General features: G+C 32.0%; 1 protein-coding gene across 1 annotated transcript in view; it reads right to left on the minus strand.

Moving 5' to 3' along the window:
- Window positions 1-25,802, minus strand: part of MYCBP2 (MYC binding protein 2) — a 382,851-nt gene that overhangs the window by 251,220 nt on the left and 105,829 nt on the right. Inside the window, 9 exon segments of the mRNA XM_016425002.2 lie at window positions 1,749-1,913; window positions 3,062-3,266; window positions 6,524-6,600; window positions 10,088-10,226; window positions 16,150-16,223; window positions 19,497-19,593; window positions 20,956-21,027; window positions 21,312-21,554; window positions 21,668-21,864. Coding sequence (XP_016280488.2) covers window positions 1,749-1,913; window positions 3,062-3,266; window positions 6,524-6,600; window positions 10,088-10,226; window positions 16,150-16,223; window positions 19,497-19,593; window positions 20,956-21,027; window positions 21,312-21,554; window positions 21,668-21,864 — 1,269 coding nt within the window.

The following is a 25,802-nucleotide window of genomic DNA, read 5'->3' on the forward strand; positions in this document are numbered from 1 at the left end:
AGGACCTAGGCTTTACCTACTTCATGGACTTTGATTTGTCACTGCAAAATTAAACAAAATCTCACAATTTTATTGTAAGAAAAGTATTTCTCTTAATGAAAAATCAATGAAGTGATTTCTCATAGGCCCTGTTAAAAGTAGTTTACTATCAAAAAAATTATAGTACCCTCACATTACTAAGTCAATTTGATGCACTAAATTACAACTAGCACTTATTACTTAATTTATACACTAAATGTCTAGCACTGAAATGAATCACTGGCTATACTTTGCAATATAGTGGGTTGTGGCAGATTAGAAAAATTGAATTAAGACTGAATGAGAAAAGGCCTATATTCAAATTTGGCTTCCAACATATGCTTTCTATATAAACATGATCACATCCTTATACTTTGTGAGCCTCAGTTCCTTCATTTCTAAAATGAAAAAAAAAATAGTATCTGGTTCACAGGGTTTTCAAAAAATTATATAATTCATGACATATGCCTTATAAACCTTACAGTACTACATAAATGTTAGCTATTATTTTTTAAATAACCATTGAAGTCATGCTCATTGTTTTAATGCTTTTATTTGATAAAAATTACATCACTGCTTTCCATTAATAACTGTAATTTCTTTTTTTTAAGTGTAAACTCATAGGTCTTTTTATTACTCTAACCTCATAAAAATTCTTTACTTAGCAATCCTCATTGAACTATTCCATATTTAAGTACTTTACTTTGAAAGTAAACCTCGGGGAGAAAGAGAACAGAATTGCAAAATGTCAGAATATGATTATTAAAAATTGTATCTTCATTTAAAAAAAATAAAACTCTATTCCTTAATTGTGACTACTAATTTTGAAATGATTGTTTGTATGTGCTCCTTTCAAAGAAATAACACTGTCTTTCATATGTAAAATGCAATTTTTTCAATGTGTTAACAAATTACAAATGCTATGAATCTATGAAGTCCAAGATAACAAAACTTATTAAATATTACACTTATCACTGTCCCTTCTTGTCAAAAGTTTTTAGATTTTCATGTCACCAGGTAACTTTAGTTAACGCTATACATCAGTGACATTTCTCACTAATAGTTGCTAGCCTTTATATGTTACTTTAAGGTTTGCAAAGTCTTTTACATGTGTAATTTCATTTGACCCTCACAACAATCTTGGGAGGCAAGTGCTTTTATTATTCTCATTGTAGAGATGAGGAATCTGAGGCTAAGAAAATCAAGCAATTTACATAGGGTCACACAGCTAATAAGTATTTGAATATCTCCAAATATTCACTATAAGAAGACTTTACAAATATAAAATATATAGTATATCTGGAAAGACTAAAATTAAAGAGTGAAATTAAAGTAGGAATGACATATTACTTTACTATAGAGAATGTGATTTTCAGTGTACAGTAAAATGGGTCACAAATTATAACACATGGCGTTTATTTATAAAGAGGTTTTAAGATACTTCAAAGTACTTTATAAATATTACTGCATTTGATTCTCACAACAACTCTGGGAGGTAGGTTCTGTTATTTTCTCTATTTTCAAGTAAAATGAAGGCATACAGAAGTTAAGGGATTTGCCCATGCGAAATGCAGGTAATAAGAATCTGAGGTGGATGTGAATTCAGGTCTTCTGAATTCCAAGTTCTATATTAACTACTACACTTCCTAGTAGGCTCTGTATAGCCATTTTCTCATATTACGACTAGCATATCCTTGTATTTGTGCAACATAACTTAAATATTAACTTACTTGAACTGTCAGAATAAATGGCATCTTTCCCAAACATGTAGAGCTCTCCATCTTTAGATATGACAGAACTACTTCCATTATTGCATGCTGTATACACCACAATTTTTCCTTCCATTTTAATGATCTTTTTAGGCTTATATGGTTTGGATTGTCGCCTGCTTTTAGCTTTAAAAAGGAAAACAAAGCATATAAAGTAATTTAAAGTTAATATGCATAAAAAATCTATGTTGTAAATAAAATCAAGTATATATTATTAAAACTATTTATTAAAACATTCTTATTTTTACATTTATGATAAAAGCTAATGCTAATATACAGGGAAGGGGGAAAAGAATGGAATACGTATTTACTATGCTTACTATATGTCAGGCACTGTGCTAATAAGTGCTTTATATGATTTCATTTGATTTTTCACAACCACCATGAAGGTAGAAGTTGTTAACATCTCCATTTTACGATGAAGAAACTGAGGCAGAGAGGTTAACTACCTTACCCAAAGTGCCAGACATGACAGCCATTACCAATCTTCTAGTCCCTCATTTTACAGAAGAAGAAACTGATCCAAAAACATTAAGAGATTTGCCAAAGCTCACTCAAGCAGTACTAAAGAGGAAGTCACATCAGTATCCAGGTCCTCTGATTCTGAGTTGAGTACAAAGCAAATGTCCATAAATACTTTAGAATGGACAGGGAGAGGTCATGCACCTATGATTACTCTGGCACAAAGAGCTCCCCAGTAAGGGTACTGGAGGTCAGCACCTGCACTGCAGCTTCAAGTCTTAGAGAGTTTCCTAGGGCATCCAGATGTCAATCACTTGCCCAGGGTCAGAGAGCCAATTCATGACATAGGCAAGGCATTAAGAGGTCTCCCAACTGAGGAAGCCTAAGACAAATTCTAATCACTATAGAATGCAATCAACATTTATAATTTTTTGATGAACATCAAAGTTATACATATTTTAACACCTAGACAAAAGTATGAACTTTTAGAATATGAGCTTATCAAAAAATAAATGACATGAAGTATATCTATTAGGTAGAAGAAATTTTTATTAAAATGTTTAATTATTTCTAAATGTTTTATTTAGATAATTTATATATTTCATCTTTAATGAGATCACATTTAAAAGACAAACCTCCATGCTAAACATCTGATATTTTAGGCATTGTAGTGATTATGAATTTTTCCATTTTACAAACCAATAAAAAGACAAATATAATCCTAATGGGACAACAAACTTGGCACATTAATAATTCTTCATGGAATTCATGTATTCTCTAATAAACAAAATTAGTTAACCAAGACAACTTACTTGACTCTCCATCTTCTCCTTTACTGGCAGATCCTGTGAAGAATATACTTCCATCTTCTGCAACTAATAAAGCATGGGAACCATCATGGCCCACTGAAAACTGAATTATCTTTGGAGATTTAGTAATTGGCAGCTCAACCCATTTTCCTGCTGATGGCCCACCTTGTTTGATTCCAAGGCTTTGGTATTTGCCTGTGTAATATATCTTAAGAGAAAGGAATTAAATTATCTTGGAATAGTTCTTGAGATTTAAATAGAACAAAAGCTACATAATAATTATAAATTATTTTTCAAGTCCACCAACCAAATTTTATGTTCTCTTTTAAGAAAAATCACAAAACAGACAAAAAGCCCCCTAACAATCCAAAGTAAAAATAATCAAAATTATTATCTATTAGATAATTAAAGAGAAAGGAATATATGTGTTTTTGAGTGTGTATTCATAAGAACAAACTATATGAATAATATATGAAAAATGAAGACTTCAGGTCCCTGAGTACAATTTTTTATAATGAGTCACCTGCTAGACGAGTCTTAATTAGGTGATATTGGGCTAACTGACTTAATCTGAATTTCAAAAGTTCCTCTATAAAAAAGGAATAATATATGCTCTCACCATCTCATAAAACTGTTGTGAGAGAAGTGCATTATATATTTTAAAATATAACAGAAATATGCAAAAGAAATAGTGTTATAGTCTGAATAACTTAAACTGCACTTAGACTCGTGAAACAACCTATACTTGGAAAAAGGAAATGAGTACAAAGAGCAGCTCTGTCTTTCCTTACAAGCATGATGTTGAGCAAATCACTTTCCTAATCTGGGTTTGAGTTTCAACAACTGTAAAATGAGGGAGTTTCAATAGAAAAGTTTTTTTCCAACTCAAAATGTATGATTCTATCTTCTTAACATTCTTGCTCCATTAGTCCTTCAAATTCAACCTAACCAAAAGAGCTCTTCATCTTCTATCATAAATATGTTGCTCTACAAATTTATCAATTTCTATTGATGACACCATGATTCATCTTTTTAGTCACCCAAGTTTTCATTTTAAGAGTCATTTCTGATTTCTCCTTTCCCCTGCAATCCTTAAATCTCATTGACTACAGTCAATCAATTGCAGGTTTTATTATTTCTACCTTTGCAACATCCCTTACATCTATCCTCTCACATGACCTCGATCCTTCTTTAGGCCATTACCTTTTTCACAGAATACCATCAAAGTCCAATTGATCTGCCTATTTTGATTTTTTAAAATTTTAAATCAATTTAGAATATTTTTGGTCTGCCTATTTTGAAACAAATACAGTATGATACATTTAAAGGGAAGGCCCCAGTCAGGAAAAATATCTGGATCAAGGTCTGGCTCTGTGACTCTGGGTAAGCCACAATTTCTCAGTGCTCTAGGAAAAACACTCTGAAACTCCTATCATACAGAGAAGGTGCTGACCCACATTGGTGGAAATCTCCTTATATAGGCACTTGAAATATCACTGAAATCAGTGGTTCAGTCCCTATCCTTATATATAGTCACTCCCCTCACAACAGAGCTAGCAAAATCATCTTTTTTTTTTTTAACCCTTACCTTCCGTCTTGGAGTCAATACTATGTATTGGCTCCAAGGCAGAGGAGTGGTAAGGGCTAGGCAATGGGGGTCAAGTGACTTGCCCAGGGTCACACAGATGGGAAGTGGCTAAGGCCAGATTTGAACCTAGGACCTCCCATCTCTAGGCCTGGCTCTCAATCCACTGAGCTACCCAGCTGCCCCCCAAAATCTTCTTTAATGTATAGGACTATGTCATTTCTCTGCAAAAAATATTCAGGTGCTTCCTAGATTCTGCTCACATTAACTATAAACTCCTTAGTGTGATATTTAAAAACATCCACAGCTTGGATCCCACACATCCTTCTTATACTTACTTTATATTACTTTCTTTCATGCAATCCACATTCCAGTAAAACTGGCCTACTAAGATGATGCCAGGCATCAGCACTCTATCTTCTATTCCCATGTCTTTGTAAAGCTCATCCCTTCTATCTTCCTCTAAGCCACATCCCAGGGTTACATACTCAGTAATCTCCCCTCCCTGCTTGTTACTGTTCTCTTCATTTTCAAACCACCTTATATTTACTTAGCTGTGTGCAGTTATGTATCTGTATATACCCCCACTCCAATAGAATAGATGCTCCATGAAAAGCACAATTTTGTTACTCACTTTTTATTCCTAAATTCCAACCTTGTGACATGTATTTAATATAAATTGATTAAACTAAACTGAATTTTATGTCTTTGTACCTTCAAATTAGGAAAATAACTTAGTAGTAAAAACTTAATGAAAAAGACTGAGTTTATTATCAGATGGCAAATTCCAAGAGAGCAGGAACCAAAATTTACAGTTTCTTCCCTTTTGTCTATAAAACTTGCATAAAGTAAACGTTTAATATATTTCTAAATGAAAATGCATGTTATTTTCTTCATATCTGTATATATGATCTGTAGAATTATTTTCATTGTGTCATAAACTATTAAAAATAAGCTTTAGAGTTTAAGTTTATATTTATGTGGACAATTACAATTTGCAATAAGCTTTTCTTTTAAACCCTGTCAAACAAGCATGATGATTAGTATGATCTTCATTTTGCAAAAGAAACAGATGCTGAGATGTTAAGATACTTCCTCAGCAAGGAGCAAAGTCAGAATTCAGAAGATCCAAGTTTTCACTGTTCTTTTCATTAAAACAATAATGTTCCAACCTATCATGTCTGCCTCTCCATAAATGATTACCAAATTGAACTATAATTTGATAACATTTATTCCTTATCTCTCTTTTCTGTATACCTATAATCCTAGCTATCCATTTCTGCACAAGACATGAGATAGACCAGTCCATTATTATCACTACTTTATGCATATACATGTGTATGTGTACACACACACACACACACACACGCAAAGAAAGGTAATTTATTTAACTGCATGTTGTTGTTAAGTTAAAAACAGACTCTAGATCTCCTGACTCACCATTATATGCTTTCTCCAAAGATCAGGATGTTATATACAGCATCCAAAAGACTAATCTGCTTTGGAACATGGTCTCTATATATAACAAGCCATAGTGTAACAAAATTCTATTGAGTTTCATAAATCTAGCATTTTGTGATAGGCACATTTTGCATGAAGTACAAATAAAAAACTTATTCTTTGCATTTCAAAATATTTCAATAAGTTTTAGAAATGATGAGCAACCATTTAAAAACAAAAAATACCATTCTGTAAAACTGCATAATCATTGTTACTTTGTGAACTACATTTCATGTCATCAACAAAAAGAAATATTTTGAAATACAAAGACTGAAAAGATATGCTTGCTAATTCAAGAAGTGCAGTAATCAATGACTGTTCTAAAATATATTAATTTCTTAAATGTCACTGTATTGTTGATTTCCAAATAAATACTATACCTTTCCACTAGCAGTTTTCATAAGTGCAAACTCACGTCCTGCACCAAGTACAGCTGACTCTTCATCAAACCCAGTACCTTTAAGTTAAAAAGTTTTAAATTAATATGTGTACAAATAATATAACAACTTAAGATCATAAGATCTCCTTTGCCTCTAGTAAATAAGGCATTTTTATAAGATATCATAAGTAGAAAAAAAAAGTCAAAACTTTCCCATGACTCAAAACAGGCCCTTTAGAGTACTTGTACTTTAGCTACGTAATTATCTAAATCTAAAAACAGCTTTAAAAAAAAACCCTTATCTTGTATGTATTTGAACAAGTTTATTTATTTATTAAAAAAAAAAAGAATACTATGTATTGGTTTTAAGGCAGGAAGGGCTAGGCAATGGGGGTTAAGTGACTTGCCCAGGGTCACACAGCTATGAAGTGTCTGAGACCACATTTGAACATAGGACCTCCCATCTCTAGGCCTGGCTCTCAATCTACTGAGCCACCCAGCTCCACCTATAACTTTAACTTTAGAAAACCCCATTTTGTAACACCAATCATTACTTTAACTAAACACAAATTTCAGCACCTTCAGAAATTTTTAAGTAGATATTTATTTGAAAAATTATCCTATGAATAAAAACAAAGATTTCTTTAAACCCACATAAATATTCTGTGACTAAGTTCAAATATTGGCTAACTTATAGATGACAGATTTTCATTCATTCAGACTTTTTAAAAATGATATTAGAAAATTCTGTGGCTGTGAAAATCTCAAAAATCAACTCAAGTAAAGAAATTCTTCTAGGCATTATCAAGTTTATATGCCTTAGTCTCCAGATCAAATTCTCTTCAAAAATCTCCTTAGCAGGCCTCTATAATCTCGATACCAAAATTTGTTTTAGTAATGAATTGTTATACTTTCAACTCATATAAGCTTTTTCTTGTGACAGAATTTAAATTAACTATCTTGTGTTCTCATCCCAATAAAAACAAGATTTCTACTTACTATACCACAGGCAATAATTTCCATGTAGAAAGAATGCCCAGAAATAAGCAAGACAATAATGTAAATAAAACTTATGGATTAAATGTCTTTGAGTAAATGATTTAAGTATGAACAACAGAAAAAATGAAAGAGATAGACTTATAGAAAGAGACAAAATTGACCTTCTAGTCATTACTGAAATTTAGTGTATTAGGATTCAATGCCGGAATATGGCTCTTAAAGTATACAACTGTTCAAAAAGAACAGGATATTTAACTGTGAGAATAGAGCATTTTGTGATAAGAAAAGAATCTCAAGTGAAGAAATTCAGGAACTGAAAATATTAAGTATAAGGGAAAGATTCTGGAGTAAGATCAATAAGAATACACTACAACAGTTCCAGTTAGAATATACACCTAGAGAAAATAGCTGAGAAGTTAGGGAGAAGATACAGAGTTTGGCACGGAGGCAAGAGAGGAGAATGGCAAGGACTTTCAGTCAAAGAGATGTCTGGAAGAGCACTTTTCATGACAAAAACAGAGCAATTAATAATGTAATTTGTTGACTTGCCTTAATGATAAATTAAAATAAATTAATTATTTTAAATTAATTAATTAATTAAATTAAAAGGTAGAGGAAGCAATGAGGTGAATTTCCATTCTGGATTATAAAAAAAAAAGAAAGAAAGAAAAACAGATCACTGTGTATAGAAATATTTTCACTTCACCTCTTAAGCAGGATGGAACAATTCAATGTAATAATCTGAATTAGAAATGAAGAAATTCAGGCATAGTCCTGCATGCACCTTAGATTTGGAGAAAGGATAAATTATATAAACATCACAGTGTTTACTGAAAGGATAAGTAAAAAACAAATTAAACCAAGAAAAATGGGAAGCTTTAAAGAGTTAAATTCTAAAGATAAAAAGAAAAATAATTTCAATGATGATAAATAAAGGTAATTGGGTAAAAAAGAACAATTTGAAGGCACAGAGAAGTTGAGTTGTTTTTCTATTTGTATAAAAGATGGAAACAATGCCAAGTTAAAACAAAAAAAGGATATACATGCATGCCATAGCACTTCTAAGATAGTTCAAGACAGCTAAAACTCAGAATGAGTTAAAACTGCTAAGTAAAGGTAATAATAAAAAGTTTTTTTAAAAAGCCACATTGGGGAAAGAGAATATATTGGTCCTATGATGGTGATTCTTATTATCAATGACTTAAATATGAATGAAATGCTAATCAAATTTGTGGATTATAAACAGCTAATAGTTGAATTTAGCTAAAAAGTTGAATTATAATGTCAGGATGTGAAAATATTTTGCAGGCTAAGATACTGAGCTGGATCTTATAAGATGAAATTTAGTAGATAGAGATCAATGTAAATTCTAACAACTTTGCAAGTATAAGATGGGAATATGGGGAAAAGTCAGGCAGCAGCAAGTTTGAAAAAGATCTGTCGAGATGAACAGATGGGACAATGCCATGGAAATTCTAGGCAAGTTCAAAGAATGATCTAGCAGGTAAAGTATTTAACGTAATCTTAAGACAGAGGCTTAGTGATCAAAATTTGGAAAATGCTTGTCCTGCTATACATGTCCCAATCAGAGATCTGGAGGACTGTATTCAGTTCTGGGGCCACATTTTAGAATGTGGATAGATTGGAAAGCATTCCTAAAAGGGCTAGTAGGATGATGAAGAAAAGTTCATGACATACAAGTAATGTTTGAAAAAATCTGGAATGTTTCCATTGGAAGAGAGAAGATTTGGGGAAATTTAACAGCTATCTCCAAGTATATGAAGAAAAAAACGAGACTTATTCAATTGTGTTCCATTGGGAAGAATTAGGTACAAAGAAGAACGTGCAAAAGAGAAACATTTAAAGCTTAATGTCAGGGAAAATGTCCTAAAAACCTGACCTATTCAAAAGTGGAATGGGATGTCTCGTGAAGTACTCGGCTTTGCTAAATATTCAGTCAAAGAAAAAGAACACAATAAAAAAGGCATATCGTAAGCAAATTAGGAGAAGTAAGGTGGCTCAGTAGATAAAGCACTGGGCCTGGAGTCAGGAAGACCTGAGTTCAAATCCAACTTCAGATGCTTGCTAACTATGTGACCCTGGGCAAATAGCTTACCCTCTGTTTGCCTCAGTTTTCTCATCTACAAAATGGGAATAATAATAGCACCTACCTTTCAAGATTATTGTGAGGATTAAATGAGATAATAATAATAATAATAATACCCTTAGCACAGTGCCTGGCACATGGTAAGTACTATATAAAGTTAAATATTATAAATTAAATTATTTTTATGGAATAAAATATAGATGGTATTTTTGTTCTGATATGAGTAGGGCTAGTTGCCATCTAGGCTACTTACAAGTTTTAACATGTGTGCTAAAAACCTCTTACATATTAAAACCCTCAACATGCCCATGTAAATCTCAGATCCAATTCCTGGCATTCAAATTATCTTCAAAATGTCAAACTGTAGGGTTATGAATATTTAAAAGTGTGTCTTAAAAGACAAGTTAGCATTAAAAATCAAAAGTAGCTAATGGAGTGATTTTCATTGTACAAGCTTACTTATGATGTGCAAGTCTTTCTCCAGATCAAATAAGGAGATGCCACAGGCATGTAAACATTTTCTGGCAAGTTTGAGCTGCAATTCTTGTTGAAGTACAGGTTCAGTGCTTGTTGCAAATATTCTAACGACGAAGCCATCCTAAACAAAACAGAATATTCAAAGTATTAAATACTGTATAATTTGCCAATAATTCATCTGATCAAAACATCTATTTGGTGTAACAAAATCAAGTGGAATTTTAAAAGGGGAAAACTATCAATCACTCTAGAATCTCAATAAAAACCTGGCCTTGGGGTAAATGTATAAGACCACATATTAAAAGGTGAAAAAGAATTTTAAAAGGTTTCTCTTGATACTTCTAACAATTAACTCAAATGGAAATAGTTCAAATTAGAACCATTTTCTAAGTTCCCTACTATAATAAAGATGATACTTCAGGCTCTTGGACCAAATTTAGCCTTCAGCTTAGAATCATCATTCATTCTTTAGAGAGTATACAAAATTAAATATTTGGTGACTGCCCTTACTCCAGTAAGATGAAGATGCATGGATATAATTTTATACATCTCTTATAAGTAATTTCAGTGTTAAAGATACAGGCCCAAATAGGCTGACACATACTCTTACAAGCAATAAGCAGACCACAGTTTATAAATTCATGGTGAATAATTTTGATAGTAAGAATGAATGAATGAGCATTTATAATCATTTACTATATGCCAAGTACTGTGTTAGGAACTGGGGATGCAAAAAGAAAAGTAAGATAGGGCATATGGAAAGACCTGATGAAGTACTATATTAAACTTCCAAAAGAATATTTGATATAGCCAGAAAATAATAATAATAATAATAATAATAATGGAAGTCACATAAAAAACAAAAGATCAAGAATTGCAATGGTAATAATTTAAAAATGGAAAGGAAAGATGATTAAGTAGTAATCATTAAAATGATTTGGTAAAGGTTAAAAAAATAAAGGTCATTGAATGGAATAGATTAGATACATTAACACATAAAATAACAAAGAGCAGTAAGGCATTTGACCCCAGTTACAAAGGGAAGCCTCATTATTTGATAACAACTGCCAGAAAAGCTGAACATCATTCTGGCAGAAGTCAGATTTAGACCAATGCCTTCATAAGCTCCAAATGATAAATGACTAAAAATATAAAAGTCACATCATAAATAAATGAGAGTAACAAGGAAAAAATTACCTTTCAAATATAGGTAGAAGGGAATAGGTCAAACATGAATCAGAGAAAATAAAATGGACAAATTTGATTATATAAAATTAAAAGGAATTTTACACATCTAATGTAGCAAAAAATAGAAAAGGAATAGGAAAAATATCTGCAACAAATTTTTCTGATTAAAAAAATCTCATTTCTAAGACATAAATAATAGATTCAAATTCATAAGATTAAATAAAAAAATTATAAGACTAGGAGTATTCTCCAACATATAGGAAAAGGTAGTTCTTAAAAGAAGTCTGAGCTATCAACAATCCTATGAAAAAACATTCCAAATTATTAACAATTCAAGAAATGCTCTGAATTGCTAATAATTAAGGAAATGCACATTAAAAATAACTTGCAGGTGCTACTTCATATCAATTAAGCTAGAAAAAACAACAGAAGAAGATAAAAAATGTTGGCTGATTTATAGAAAAACTGACACATTAGTGCCCTACTTGTCAGAACTATGAATTTGTCCTGCCATTCTGGAAAGCAATTGGGAACTCTAATGACTAGAACATTACAAAAGTGTGCATACCCTTTTACAGGGTTATACCGATATTGTACTCCTAGACCTTTGTGTCAAAGAAATTAGAAACTAAGGGAGTGTCCTATTGGAAAATAGCTAACAACTTGTGTTATGGAACAGAAGATTATTGCGACAATGATGAAATGAGGAATTTCAGAGGAAACTAGGAAGACTTTTATGAACTGATGGAGAATCAAGTAAGCAAAACAAGAATTTATACACTGATAACTACAGAGAAAAACTTTAAAAATCTGATCAGTGCACTGATAAACCATAAATCCAAAATAAAGATGGCACACTTACAAATTTCCAGAGAGGTGATGGCCTTTAAACAAAGAGATAGACATTTGCCAACATGGCTACTATGGGAATTAGTTTTGCCAGATTGTACTGCCATAACTTGAAGGATTTCAGTTTTGAGTTTCACAGGAGGAAGTTGGTGCAACAGTGGATAGTCAGGAAGATCTGAGTTCAAATCTAACCCCAGACACTTACTGTGCAACTATGGGCAATTCATGTAACCTGTTTCTGCTTTAGTTCCCTCAAACATAAAATGAAAATTATAACTACCTATCTTGAAGGGATGTTGTAAGGATCATGAAATAATATTTATAGAGTGCTTAGAACATTGCTTGGAATGTAACAGGTGCTACAAAGATCCTTATCTCTCCACACTCCCTCTAAGTCTAACTTTTCCTCCAATGGGGTGGGGGAGGAGGTGTTGCAGAGGGTTTCTAGAGGGAAGAGGTTTTTTTTTTTTTTTAATTTTAGGTGAAAAAAAATTAAAACAGTGATCTTTATGGTACAGTTTCATGTACAATGACAAGGGTTGGAGATTCAAAGGATGTAGGGAATGAACAGATGTTAAGGACCAAAGGGCAGATCTGGCAGGGTCCCACTTACTGAAAGGATAAGACTTAGTGACCCCTTTTTTATCCAAATGATATGAGCAGCCATGTCCTTGATCAATGCCTATTAAAATTAATAGCATGCCTACATGTCATATGATTTATGGATCATTGTGGCACCCCAGAAGGAACAACATGTAGTCTACTATTAGGTGAGAACAGAGCAGCAGAGGTAGAGAGGAAAGTAGAAAACTGGTATCATGAATGGGCAAGAACTGTTAGTGCCCCTTTCTCTTTGTCTATTTCTTCTGTGATCCTGAGGATCTCTTATTTGATTTTCTTCCTTTCCTTCCTCACTTTCTCCCTCATTGAATCCCTTTATTTCTGATGTCTTTTCCTCCTTATCCCTTTATTATAATAGTAAGTGAGTTAGCTTGAGAGTCAAAAAAGACCCAGACTTGAATCCTCAGGATGTTATATATTTGCACTTGGTCTTATTTTCTCAATGGTAAAATATAAACTCCTTCTAGCACTAAAAGCGGAACCTAATTTACTTTCTCTGTTGTTTTCTTTAATTTTTAGTTACTGAAAGAACAACATATCATAAATTCAGAGCTAAAAGGCACCTTAGAGATAGTCTAATGACCTCATTTTACAACTCCAAGTCAGTCAAAAACTATGCACAAGACCTGGAAAGAATAAATAACAAAATGGAATAGCAGGGTTAAGTTACAAATAAATATTCTAATTGGGGCCAATTATGAAATACATTGATATTCTGTAATGCATAAGGATTAATTAAAAAGGTATGAACTTGTAGATGTGTTGCCTCAAAGCTTTACTCAGTAGCAATCATAAACTTTACAAAAATGATACTTAAATTTTTCTCTTCAAATTAAATGGTGTGTACTGAACCTCATCTAAATGTCAAAGTAAATAAACCTACTGCTCTAAGACCATGAAAGTTGAACAACACAACCAACTGGTGACACTTTCTGAAAAGGATTTAATACTTTATAAAAGCTAAATCCATAGGGAAGCATGGAATTTGTTCCATGGATCAGAAATTACATTGGATTTTGTGTCAAGAGGGTTTGGTTTAAAATCCTGCCTTTGTTCCTAACCAGTCTACCTAGCCTTCAGCAAGTCCCTTAATCTCAATGGGTTTCATTTCCTTTTCAGCAAATTTAAGGATGCTTGGTCTACCTGACATAAGGTACATTCTTGCTCTAAATCCATGATCTCATGATCCAAATGTAAAGGTAGGAAATGATAATAACACTATATTACCATAAGCAAGGCCCTCTAGTAAACTACCATAGCTATATATTCTTAATCACTAGTAACTTTACTTACCTACTATATAACCTTAGAGGAAGACACAGGAGGCAGTATGTGCCAAGTAAGTCAAACCACAAACTATCTACAGTCTATCCTAAAGTCTGGGATCCAGAAGCCAGAAGCCTTGAAAAAAATAGTATTCCCAGGTCACCAGCGCCTCTTCCAGATCAGGCCATGTAACAGCAACAAGGGGAGTAATTGGTGTGGCCCATCTTTGTTGCCACCACCAATGCCAATTGCTCACCTACTTCCACTGATGGGAAGACAAGCCAAATAGCCCAAGGAAGGGCAGTGCCCTCTAAGCAACCAATCCTACCTGCTTCCTGCCCAAACCCACAGCCATGTTTCCAGGAATGCAACCTGGTGACTGCTTCTGTTGAGTGTTTCAGTCCCTTGCTCTTCCACCACCACAGCTAGTGAAGACCCAGAAAAAAATGGTTGTAATGTGAGAGGAGAGAAGAGGGTGTATAGATGAGCTGAAAGAATGACAGAACATGAAAATTGATTGGACATAGGAGATTAGAGAAAGTGATAATGACCTCTACATTTCATACCTGGGTGAATGGGAGGATGATGGCACTCTCAACATAGATATGGAATTTAGGAAGAAGGGAGGGTTTAGGGGTAAAGATATTGAGTTCAGTTTTGGACATGTTAAAGTAGGGTGTTTATGGGAAATTCTAATAAAAATTAGTAATAGTCAGTTTGAGATGAGAGAATGAAGATCAGCAGAGAGTCTAAGAATGGACAATAAAATATGAGAATTACATTGTTGAATAATAACTGAAACCATTGAAGCTAATGTGATCATATGGTGAAATAATACAGAAAGAGAAGAAAAGGAGACTTAGGACATTTCCTTCATTCACTTTTCTCCCAAATGCACCAGAACTTCACTACAACACATTTATTACTATCAATATTATCAAATCATATAATAATGTCTTATCTTTTAATAATTCAATAATTAACACACTTGTATGGAATCTAAGAAATAACCATCTCACACCAAATTTATTCTATAATAAAAAACACTAAATGTAATAATGGGTTTCATTATATAATTTTCAGGGAACTAAATTTGATCAGACAAAGGTTTGACTAATACAATTAACCTTAAAACAAACAAACAAAAAACTCTGGACCTATGATTTAATCTATGTAAAGAATTCCTGTGAAGGCATTCCCTCTATCAATGAAAAATAATATATCCTTTGCAACTTACTTTCATAGAGATAGATTCTACATGATTTGCCCAGTCTCACAAAATCAATATATATCAAAAGCCGGACTTGAAACTAAGTTTTCTTGACTGTTTGTCATTCAACCCACTATTCTGCACTACCTCTTATTTGAAAACTTTTTTGTGTCTAACAGAGCTGTATCAAAACTTTTAATATATTTTACTTATTTTTTTTTAATTTTTAAAATTTTTTTTTAAAATAAAAACCTTAACCTCTTGTCTTAGTGTCAATACTGTGCATTGGTTCAAAAACAGAAGAGTTGTAAAAAAGAATGGTAAAAGAACCAATGGGGGTTAAGTGACTTTCCCAGCGTCATAGAGCTAGGAAGTGTCTGAGGCCACATTTGAACCCAGGACTCCTTTTCTCTAGGTCTGGTTCTCAATCTGCTGAGCCATCTAGCTGCCTCACTAATATACATTTTAAAAGGAATTTAAATTTTTTCAAATATATCTAACAAAGTATTAGCATCTTTAAGTCATCCTGTATCTCTTCATTTCCTGCAAATGTAAAAAAGTTATATTAAAATAATCTAAGTAGCTGACTATGTTGCTAAATGATGTTAAGGACAAGTACTGAATTCTTACAACAGCACTATGCTTACATTCTTCCATTTTTATACTTTCAATTGGTTTCTCCTTACAATCCATGGCCCCCATTTTTGAAATAGCTTATTAGGATGAAGACATAACAAGCAATTTTGAAATAAAGCAAAAATAACTGATAATCAAACATTAACCACTGACCTTGTTCTTACCATGGTTTTTACTACCAATTCAAGTGCAGTCCATATATTTTTATCTAGAAGCTCATTGTCAAGTCATTTTTCTTGACAAAAATGCTACTAATTTATGTGAAATTACTTACATCTCTTGAAGCAGCAATCTGATTGATATATTCTCCATCAGTGAATAAAATATTCTGTCCTTCTGTGTGGCAATCTATACAGAGGGAAGAAAAAATAATTATATTACAACACAAAGACATATTTCAGAAAGGACCTTATTCCTCTGATGATGTCACAATGGGAGTTCTCTAAAGAATAAGTATGGATTTTAACTCAAAGGAGACTGAAATTTATAATAAAGAATTCAAAAAAATTAAGACAAACTAAATAATTCAGTTAATAATTCTACCTATAAAATTTTGTTGTTTTAGAAGTATTTCTTCAGTCCTTAATATTCAAGGATCTTAAGTATCAACCTAACTCCAAAATTAATTATTAACTACAGTCTAGTAGTATCCATGCACCACAATGAACAAGCGATAATTTTTATTATAATCATTGCAATACAACCACATGCGATGTTGGCAACAATCTATCCTTTCACAGACACCACTGTGGTTAGTGCCACTGGAAAATACTGATGGACTTAAAGCTTTTTTTTATAATTTGGATGTATTATTATCCAATTACAGATATCCCTTGTTTTATAGATACACACATTTTGAAATCCAGCAGTACTTCAAATCTCTACATATAGCAGGCTATACTCAAAAGATCAGATTATCTTTGAATCATTTCTTATACTTTCTAGCTCTATCCAGGATCCTTTCATTCATATGTGACCCAGTTTTTTACTTTTATTTAAATACTTATAATATGCTATTAGAAAAAAGCTGCTATTAGGCTATTATATATTATCAGTAGTATCCTTACCTAACATATGAATTACTGGAGTTTTAACCCTGTTTTAAAAAAAAATATAGTGTGTGTATATATATACATGTATATATATATATATATATATATATATACACCCACACATATACATATAGTCTGTTTATATAACAAGGGATACCTGTATTGTAGAAGCACCAATGGGATCTGTATTAGTGATTGTTGTGGTATAACACAGACCACAAGCATATTTAGCTTCTAAACAGAAAATATTCTTTTGGAAAAACAAATTTTTGCAAGCATAAAGAACACACACACACACACACACACACACACAAACTCTCTCAAAAATAACTGCTGACAACTGTGCTATCTCTCCATTAATCACTGTAAAAAAAGAATATTTCATTTCTAGCTACACCGGAATCAAAGAAACACACAATTCCTTTCTGGGAATGCAGTAAAGGATCCCAAACAAGCTGGATTACTATACATTTTTTTGCCCAGGAGCTAGCATACTTCCTTATTACAAATATGCAAAACACAGGCAGACCCTTACCCAAACAGAGAATTTCAGTGATCACAAACTGGAAATAGAAACTGGGAGACAAGGCCCACTGGAAGCCCAAGATACTTGATAATCAAAGAGAGGAGAAATCGAAAGAAAGAGTTCCTATTCCACTGTACAGAATACAAAGAAGTACAAGAAAGATGCTTCTCAAGCTCTAAGCAGTAAGATTTTAAACTAAAAAGCAAAGAAGAAAAACTCATTATTTCAGAAACAAGCAGGGATAAGGAATGGAGCGGCGCAGGAAAAGCAGCTCAATGGTCTGAGGCAGCCCGTCATCAGACATGGACAATAAAAGGACATATGGACACATAATATTAAAGTTGTTCCTGGATACAAAAAAAATAAAGTGTCAATATGGTTAGAATTTTACACACTAAAATAAAACCAGAACAAAAACACTACAGAATGTTGAGGAACTAATCTTTTAATTGTAGCATTTTCTGGCCATCTGTAAAAGCCAAAAACATTTCAAGAGAATATAGGTTACAAGACAAGTGGCTGCATGAAGCTCAAGAAATTACTCAGTTAATTAATATCCATTTTAAACATATAGTTTACCAGCTGTAATCCTAACAGTGAATTCTTCTATTCCTTGATTAGAAATCTATAGATTACAGGCCTCTCTGGTGCCACTTCCCACTTTTCCCCACCATAAAACCTGACACTATCTAAGAAGAGTTGAAGGGAAAGGATCATAAAAACGAAAATAGTAGCTTCTTCTTAGGTTTGAAAGGCTGAATCTTCTTTCCAACGGTTTCAAATTTTTCTTTTGTCCTTCTTAAAAAGGTATAAGACAAGATGGATTTATTCTCCAAGAATGTTTCTAGAAGCTTCTATCTGTGCATAAGAAACATAAGAATGGGGATCTTTCCCTCCATAAGTTTTCTTCCATCTTCTTCCTAAATATTATACATGCATATAAAATACAGGTATTTAAAGCCATCTCTTGTGGCCTAAAAGCTTCATCTTCCATAACACGAAATACAGTGAAGAATTAATAACTAGATTTTTCATTTTTATTTTCAGACAGTAAAATGATGACAACCCTCAGAAGCTTTCAAACAGGTAAGAAACCTGATCATTCAAGATCATTCCAAAGGATTAGAGATAAAAAAAACTGCATAGTCAGAGAAAATGGAATGAAAGGAACCTAATTATATGAAACAGCACTGAGTCATAGTTGTGTTACCTACAAATGGAACTATAGTGAAAATATAATTTTCCAAGATGTCATTCAAATTAACTAATCAATATAAATTCTTTTGAGATATAAAATACTACATAATAATCAGAACTGCTTTTACATGTAGTCATAGGGGGAAAAATGTTAACAAAGTAGGGAAAAGGAGGCTCACAGTGTATTCAAAATATAAATAACTCACTTTACATACAAAGATACAGTACAAATAATTAATATTTATGGTAAAATAACCAATAGCTAAAATTTATGGTAAAATTAATTAAGCCTCTGAAAGTCAGCATGATAGAAGTTTTCTTTTTAAAACATGGCCAAAATCCAAGTAAAAAAATTTTAAGGCCTTGCATACCTTTAACATTAATTTGTGGTTCCAGAAGCATTTTTAAAAGGAAAAAAATTCAAAATACCCATGTGTCAAGTAAGATTTTCCAATAAAATCACTATTGTTAAAAAAAAAATAAAGGCAGACGACTTGCCGAACATTACATGGCAATCATTACTACATTATTAGTAAGAATATTGAACATAAATTTAAGTATTAAACTTTCCTTATTTCAATAGTTTAAATACATTAAGTTTTAGAAAGAGAAAGGATAATTTTAATGTAAATTTTAATCAAAATGTAATATCTTATATACAGCATTATATATATTTTTATATATCTCAAACACGTCAAATTTACAAACTCTATCATTATTTGGGATGAAATATCCTAGAACCTATTTTAATATATATATTTTGTTTATCCATACAGACCAAATTGTTTAACTCACTAATTTATAAATCATTTGCTAAGATATTAAATCAACAACAAAATAACATACCTGGCAATGTTACGGTACCATCTTGTTCCAATGTTTCAGGATTTATTCTTAGGGCTGTCATGCCGTGATTATTCATATCTCTATATAACAAATAACCCTAATGATAAAACATGTTATGTGTTATGAAATATTTTTCATTTCTAAAGTACATTATTTTATAGTTATATATAATCATATAATATTCTCTAAAGATTAAAATACACAAATATGAGCTACATACATATATACAACTTTAAATATATGCAAAAGAATACATACCTTTTAATAATAGGATAGATGCTACACTATTTAGCTTATACTTAATCATTTGAGCCAATAAGTGAATAGCTACTTTTAGTGGCAAAGATATACAAATTATATCCAAGACCACCTTGGCTAATTTTAAAATGAGTAAACATACAAATAAGCATTAGAATTTAACAACTATTTTAGAAAAACACAATTCAGCAAATTATAAATGATCATTCAAAAGAATGAATAAAATCATGGTTCTGGTTACATTTATCACTTATTTAACATCTTATAAAAAAAAGTATACCTTATAAAAAGCATATTTTAGAAAATATAATATATATTTAGAAGAAATAATAATCAAGATTTCCTAGTAGAATATAATTTCTTTTGGGATTCCTTGTATCTCAACTGGCCAATCGTAAATAATAATTATTCAATTAGTTGAAAAATTTCAAAGGCTATTCCATTTTAGATTTTAAAAGAGATTTTTACCACAAATTTGGCAAATTCAAATTATAACTCCTTCTGGGAAGTTATTTCTATAAATAATTCTAGTGAGTATGCAAAATTGCAATGAATGATATTTAGATTGATTGCTAATTGGAAAAGAGATTTAAAAACAGTGAGTTCTTAGGGAAATCAAAATATTTTATACTTTAAAATGTAAAAGCATGCACTGTGTGGTTTTACTATATTTGAAACAAAAATTTTTCTGAAGATACAATTAAAAACAATTAAAGAAATCTGTAATAAGGGCTTCCTACAATTCTCTTTCTCAATACATTTCAGAATATCTAATTCACAAAATTGCTTGTTATGGAGACCCACTACTTTCATAGATTTGTCCAAGTTATTTTTAGGTGATATACCTTTTAAAATGATCTTTACTTATATAAGCAACATAAAAATGAGTTTATTCTTCCTACCCTGATAAATTAAACTTTCTTCCCTCTAAAAATGCTTGTAAAGCAAAGAAAATATTGAGGAGACTATTTTGCTACACTTTAACCTCTTAATTTCATAGTTGAAAAAAAAAAAACACAATTAGACATATAGTATTCATCCCTCTCTTTCCTAAACTAGGAGAGTGAGGAGTTGTGATTTGTAACCAATAAAAGTCACACTCCTTTAACCAAAGAAGTATTTTATTCATTTTTAATATATGTGAACAATATGCTTCTAAGATTTAAGAAAAAAGTTTGTCTTGTTTTAGACAGTCTCCTACCTGAGCATACCCTAACCAACACTTTTTTTCTTTTCTGTTTTTGATGCGGGATGTAGAATTGTATATATGACCCTGTAAAATAACAAAAGTTAGTCTGACAATTGTTAAAATGGCAGTTTCATATATTATTATTTAAAAACTTAGAAATATTATAATGACTATAGTGAGCTGAAAACAAATGAATAGAATAAGAATATAAAAGAATGGAAAACAGCACTGAATTTTAATTAGTAGGGTTTTTAAAAGAATTATTCATCAGTACTATTAAATTAAAAGGTGTTCCAAAAGACAAGCAAGTCGCAAAAAGAATGAAGAATCTTATGCTGTGAATTTTATAACTAGAAAGAATATATTACCCTCACTGTTCCACTGTATCCAGAGCCAATTTTGTATAATCCATCCTTGCATAACAAATAGAGAAAAAAACCATCATTCTGAAGTAGACATTGGTCATCTTCATCTACAGAAATTTCTTTCAAAGGCCACTTGTGCATCAATGCTGCCTTCTTAATTCCATTGCTAAACCAGTCCTGAATTTGAATTTTGCCCACCAAAACAGCCTGTACACTCCTTTGGAGGGAATTTAGAATTGTTGGCACCTACACGAAAACAAAATTACATTAGGTGATTTCAAAGATATGGCATAGTCAAGACAGTTTAATAACAGCATGTTGGGTATTTAAATATCAAAGCAAAAATATATATGAAATACCTGAATAGTTTGGCAAGCATGGCTGCCATTGTTGGTGAGGATAGCAGATATAGCCTGAAGTGTTCTTCCTGTTTCCCCCCAAGAAGCTACCAGGCTAAAGAGACAAGCACAAGAAAGTGCTGTCAAGGACTGTCCTGTACTATCATTTATTCCAGTACTTCGAACTGTAATTTCCAAAAGGAGCTGGAAAAGAGACTCTGCAGATAAAATAAAACTCCATTAAATTAGCACAGGTAAAATGCATTTTACATATACTAACACAATTTCTTCCCCTTTTACTCTTTTTCTCAAGTCAATTTGCACAGAACTAGAAGGGACATTAAAAACCATCTTGGTTTAGCTCTCTTGTTTTAATATAAGTGAAATAAAATTTATCAAACCTAAGAAATTTGCCTAAAAAAGTAACTTAAAACAGTTGTCAATTCATTTAAGAAAGAACTAATCATTCCAGAAATAAGCACAGATTTCATTCTAAATTAATGGTTTCTTTTATAAAGTTGACATTTTTTAATGTGGGGTTATAAATTTGTATATACTTGTTTGTAAGTCTTTAGTAAAATAAAAGTTATATTATCAGCATGATGCTAATATAAATGAGCACAAACAATTTATTGAATGTAATAAGATTTTCCTACATAGGTTTCTTTTTATTATTAATATCCCACCTATTATTTGCATTATTATTTTAAAAATATTTTAAGCATACTTTCCCCATGGTACTTTTCTATCCAAAATAGTCCTATGAGACAAGGCAAGAATTATTATCTTCAGATTAAGAAACTATAGGTTAAGTAAACTGAAACCTAGAGATTAAGTAATTCGTCCAAGATCTCCAGTTTAAAGGACCTTCAAATTTAAGTGTTGATGTGACTTTATCAAACCTTCATCTAAAAATAAATTCACTCTATATGTTCCTTGCCCCTAAGGAAAAAAGCAAACAAAAATAAAAACGAAACTCTACTTGAAACATCCAGGTTATACACGAAGATCTCCAATAAAAAAGAATTATCCACTTCTCAAGAGAACAATGTCTCTTGGATTCTCTCTGTTAGGAATTTTTTCTTACAATGAACCAAATATATAACTTTGATTTAAAACACAAGAGACTGTCAAATAGCCAAAGATACTGACCATGCCGCTCACTCTACCATTGCTGGCTTGTTTGTTTTTTCTCCAAAAGAATATCTTTGAGTTACATAACATAGTTTAAACTTCTCTCAATATTCTGATGACCCTTAAGTAGACATATATATATATCCTACTTGTTAATGATGTTCCAAGAATTTAGTGCCCATAGAGGCTGGGGGTATCTATGAGTAAGAAATAGTGCATGTTCTGTCAAGACCTGATCTTCTGGTCAGTTTTGCTCAACTTCACCCTGTTTATTTTTTTTTTTATTCTTTGTTAATAAAATCTTGTATCTATAAAAGTATCTTCTACTGCTAATGCCGATACAAATTCTGAATAGAGAAAGGTAGTACCAGAAAGGATGCTGGGTCTGAAGGCAACAGGGGCTCCCTAAAAACAACTGGAAAATAAACCACAAAGGCTACAGCCAAGTCTCCCTTGTGATTCTTGAAGGTGGGAAGCCTTCTTAATCAGTTACTGTATCATTTGTTTACTCAGAAAAGTAGTTCTTAAAGTGTGGTCCATGAACCTCTGGGGATACCTAAGCCTCTTTCAGAGAGTTTGTCCATGAGGTTAAAACCATCTTCATAATAATATCCAGACATTTTAATTTCTAACAAGTATTGATAGTTATAATGTACATAAACAAAAGCTCTGGGAAGGGGAGTTGAGGGAGGGAGTATTCCAAGTCTGAAATACTAATCATAAAACATTATGGCCACCTACTAATGAAAAAGTATAATAAAATTACCAAAAAAAGAGGGAACTGGTATTAGGACAAGGATTTCTGTAAAACATAATAACAATTCTGAACAACCCAGGGATGTGTGAAAACATATCCAAGAGAAAACAGTGATTAGGAGTCTGAAAACTTAAAAGAAAAATTAATAAAATCTACTAATACAGTGTGAGATTGTTTTTTTCTTGATCCTAACCTGTGATTTCACTATCAAAACAGAACAGCTCTACAAGCTTTATTATTACCAAGTTGCCTATAAAGCACTGAAAGACTGAGTGACTTGGAAAATGTGTTACTGTTGAACCTATCTCTGTGAGAAATGAGAAGGTAAGAAAGCAACTTATTAATGAAAAACAAGGGTTTTGTAATTTCTCTTCTTTCCTAAAACTATAATCTAACATCACTTGGCAGGCAATATCCTTTTAAGCATGTTCTTAAAATAATACTTTTCAATCCTTTCAAGTCTTCTTAATAACAAAAAAATTCCTTTTAAAAAAGTTTTTACATATGTGTGTGTATACACATACAACACATGACAAAATGAATAGGTAATAAAATACATATTTCATTAAATCATCTAGAGCCCAATATACATAAAATACCATGTTAGATTTTGAATTAGACATGAGAACTGAGAGCCTAGTCCTCCTTCAGCTTGAAACCCTGTCCCTAAAACAATAAAAGAGATACTACATGCAAAAGAAAGGTACAAAATACTATGAAAGTTCCAAAGAAGGAAAGATCATTTCTTCCTTGAGGTCTAAAGTAAGAGTTATAACAGAAATCTGGGAAGCCTTGATTCAAAATGATGTATTTCAACAAGCATGTTAAAGATACACAGAATTTAAAATTAATATAGTTAGGAAAGTATATGGAATAAAGCAAGTCAAAGAAAAACAGTCAGAGGAGAGTGAATGCCAAGTGGTCCAATTTGGCTGGAAAGTAGAACTCACAAAGAGTACTAATGTAAATTAAAAGTTTGCAGAAGAAGGCTGGAGTCACATTGAAGAAGGGCTTGAATGCCTTAAGGAATTTAGAATTTTATTTGGTGGGCAATGTAGAGTCACTCAAGGGGTTAGGAGAAATAAGAGTAATCTGATCAGATCTGCGGATAAAGAAGAAAATAATAATAAATGAGATGTATACAGTAATTTAAGATCTTCAAAATACCTTATATGTTATCTCATTTGATCTTCAAAGCATCCCTGTGAAGTAGGTACTACAATTATTTTGATAACATTTTTATAGATGAGAACATTAAGGCTTGGAGAGTTAGTGGCAGGACCTAAAATCTGGGTCTTCTTGACTCCAAAGCCTATATTCTATCCCCTGTCCCCTGCTGCCCTTTTATAGTGGTGTAAAGAGAAATAACTCCAGAAGAAGAGACTATTGAAATGAGGTAGTAGATTACAATGGCTGAAGGGGGGGAGAAATGGATAGTCCAAAGTGAAATTTTACTATCAGTCTGACTTGAGTAATTGAATGAATGTAGAAAGAGAAAAAACAGGAGTCAAATATGACCACAATCTGTGAGAAGAGTGAACAGAATTTACAACACAAGTTAAACATTACTCAGTGCAATTAACTTTATTAAACATATTAACAAAGTGAACTACTTTTTTTGAAGGCCTCATATTTCTCTGTAATATTTGTATTACATGTCTCACAAGTAATGAGTTACTGACTATGTCAACAGCAAGGAAATACCATCAATTCAAACATTTTATTTCTGTCTGTGCTTCTATTCTTTAAGACTACTTAACTGTTTCAACCTTGATTACAGAAATGTCTACTGACTGAACCTCTCATATAAAATTATAGGAGCATAAATATTAGTTGCTGTTGGAACAGAATTAAGAAGTCATCTAGTCTTTTCCTTTCATTTTTGCAGAAAAGAAAACTCATGAATGATGTTCATTTACTGATTAATTCATTTATTCATCTTATCAGCATTAACTAAATGTCTATTATGTTCTAGGTGCTGGGGATAGAAAACCAACACAAAGTAGTCCTTGAGCTCCATTAACTTATTTTCCTTTGAGAGAAAAACCTGCACATGGGGAAGTAGAAAAGAAATGCAACAGAATGATTTCAGCAAGGGAGATGGGCTAGTACAAGTAAGGGGACCTTGGAAAAGAGAAGGCCTTGAAGGAAGGTAGGGATTCTTAGACTTTCCCACAGTTGACAAAAAAATAAGTGATAGAGATGTAATCTGAACCCAGGCCCTCTGACTCAAAATTCAACACTTTCTATATTGCATCATTAATT

This window comes from Monodelphis domestica, chromosome 8 (assembly GCF_027887165.1).
Source record: "Monodelphis domestica isolate mMonDom1 chromosome 8, mMonDom1.pri, whole genome shotgun sequence".
NCBI classification, from domain to species: domain Eukaryota; kingdom Metazoa; phylum Chordata; class Mammalia; order Didelphimorphia; family Didelphidae; genus Monodelphis; species Monodelphis domestica.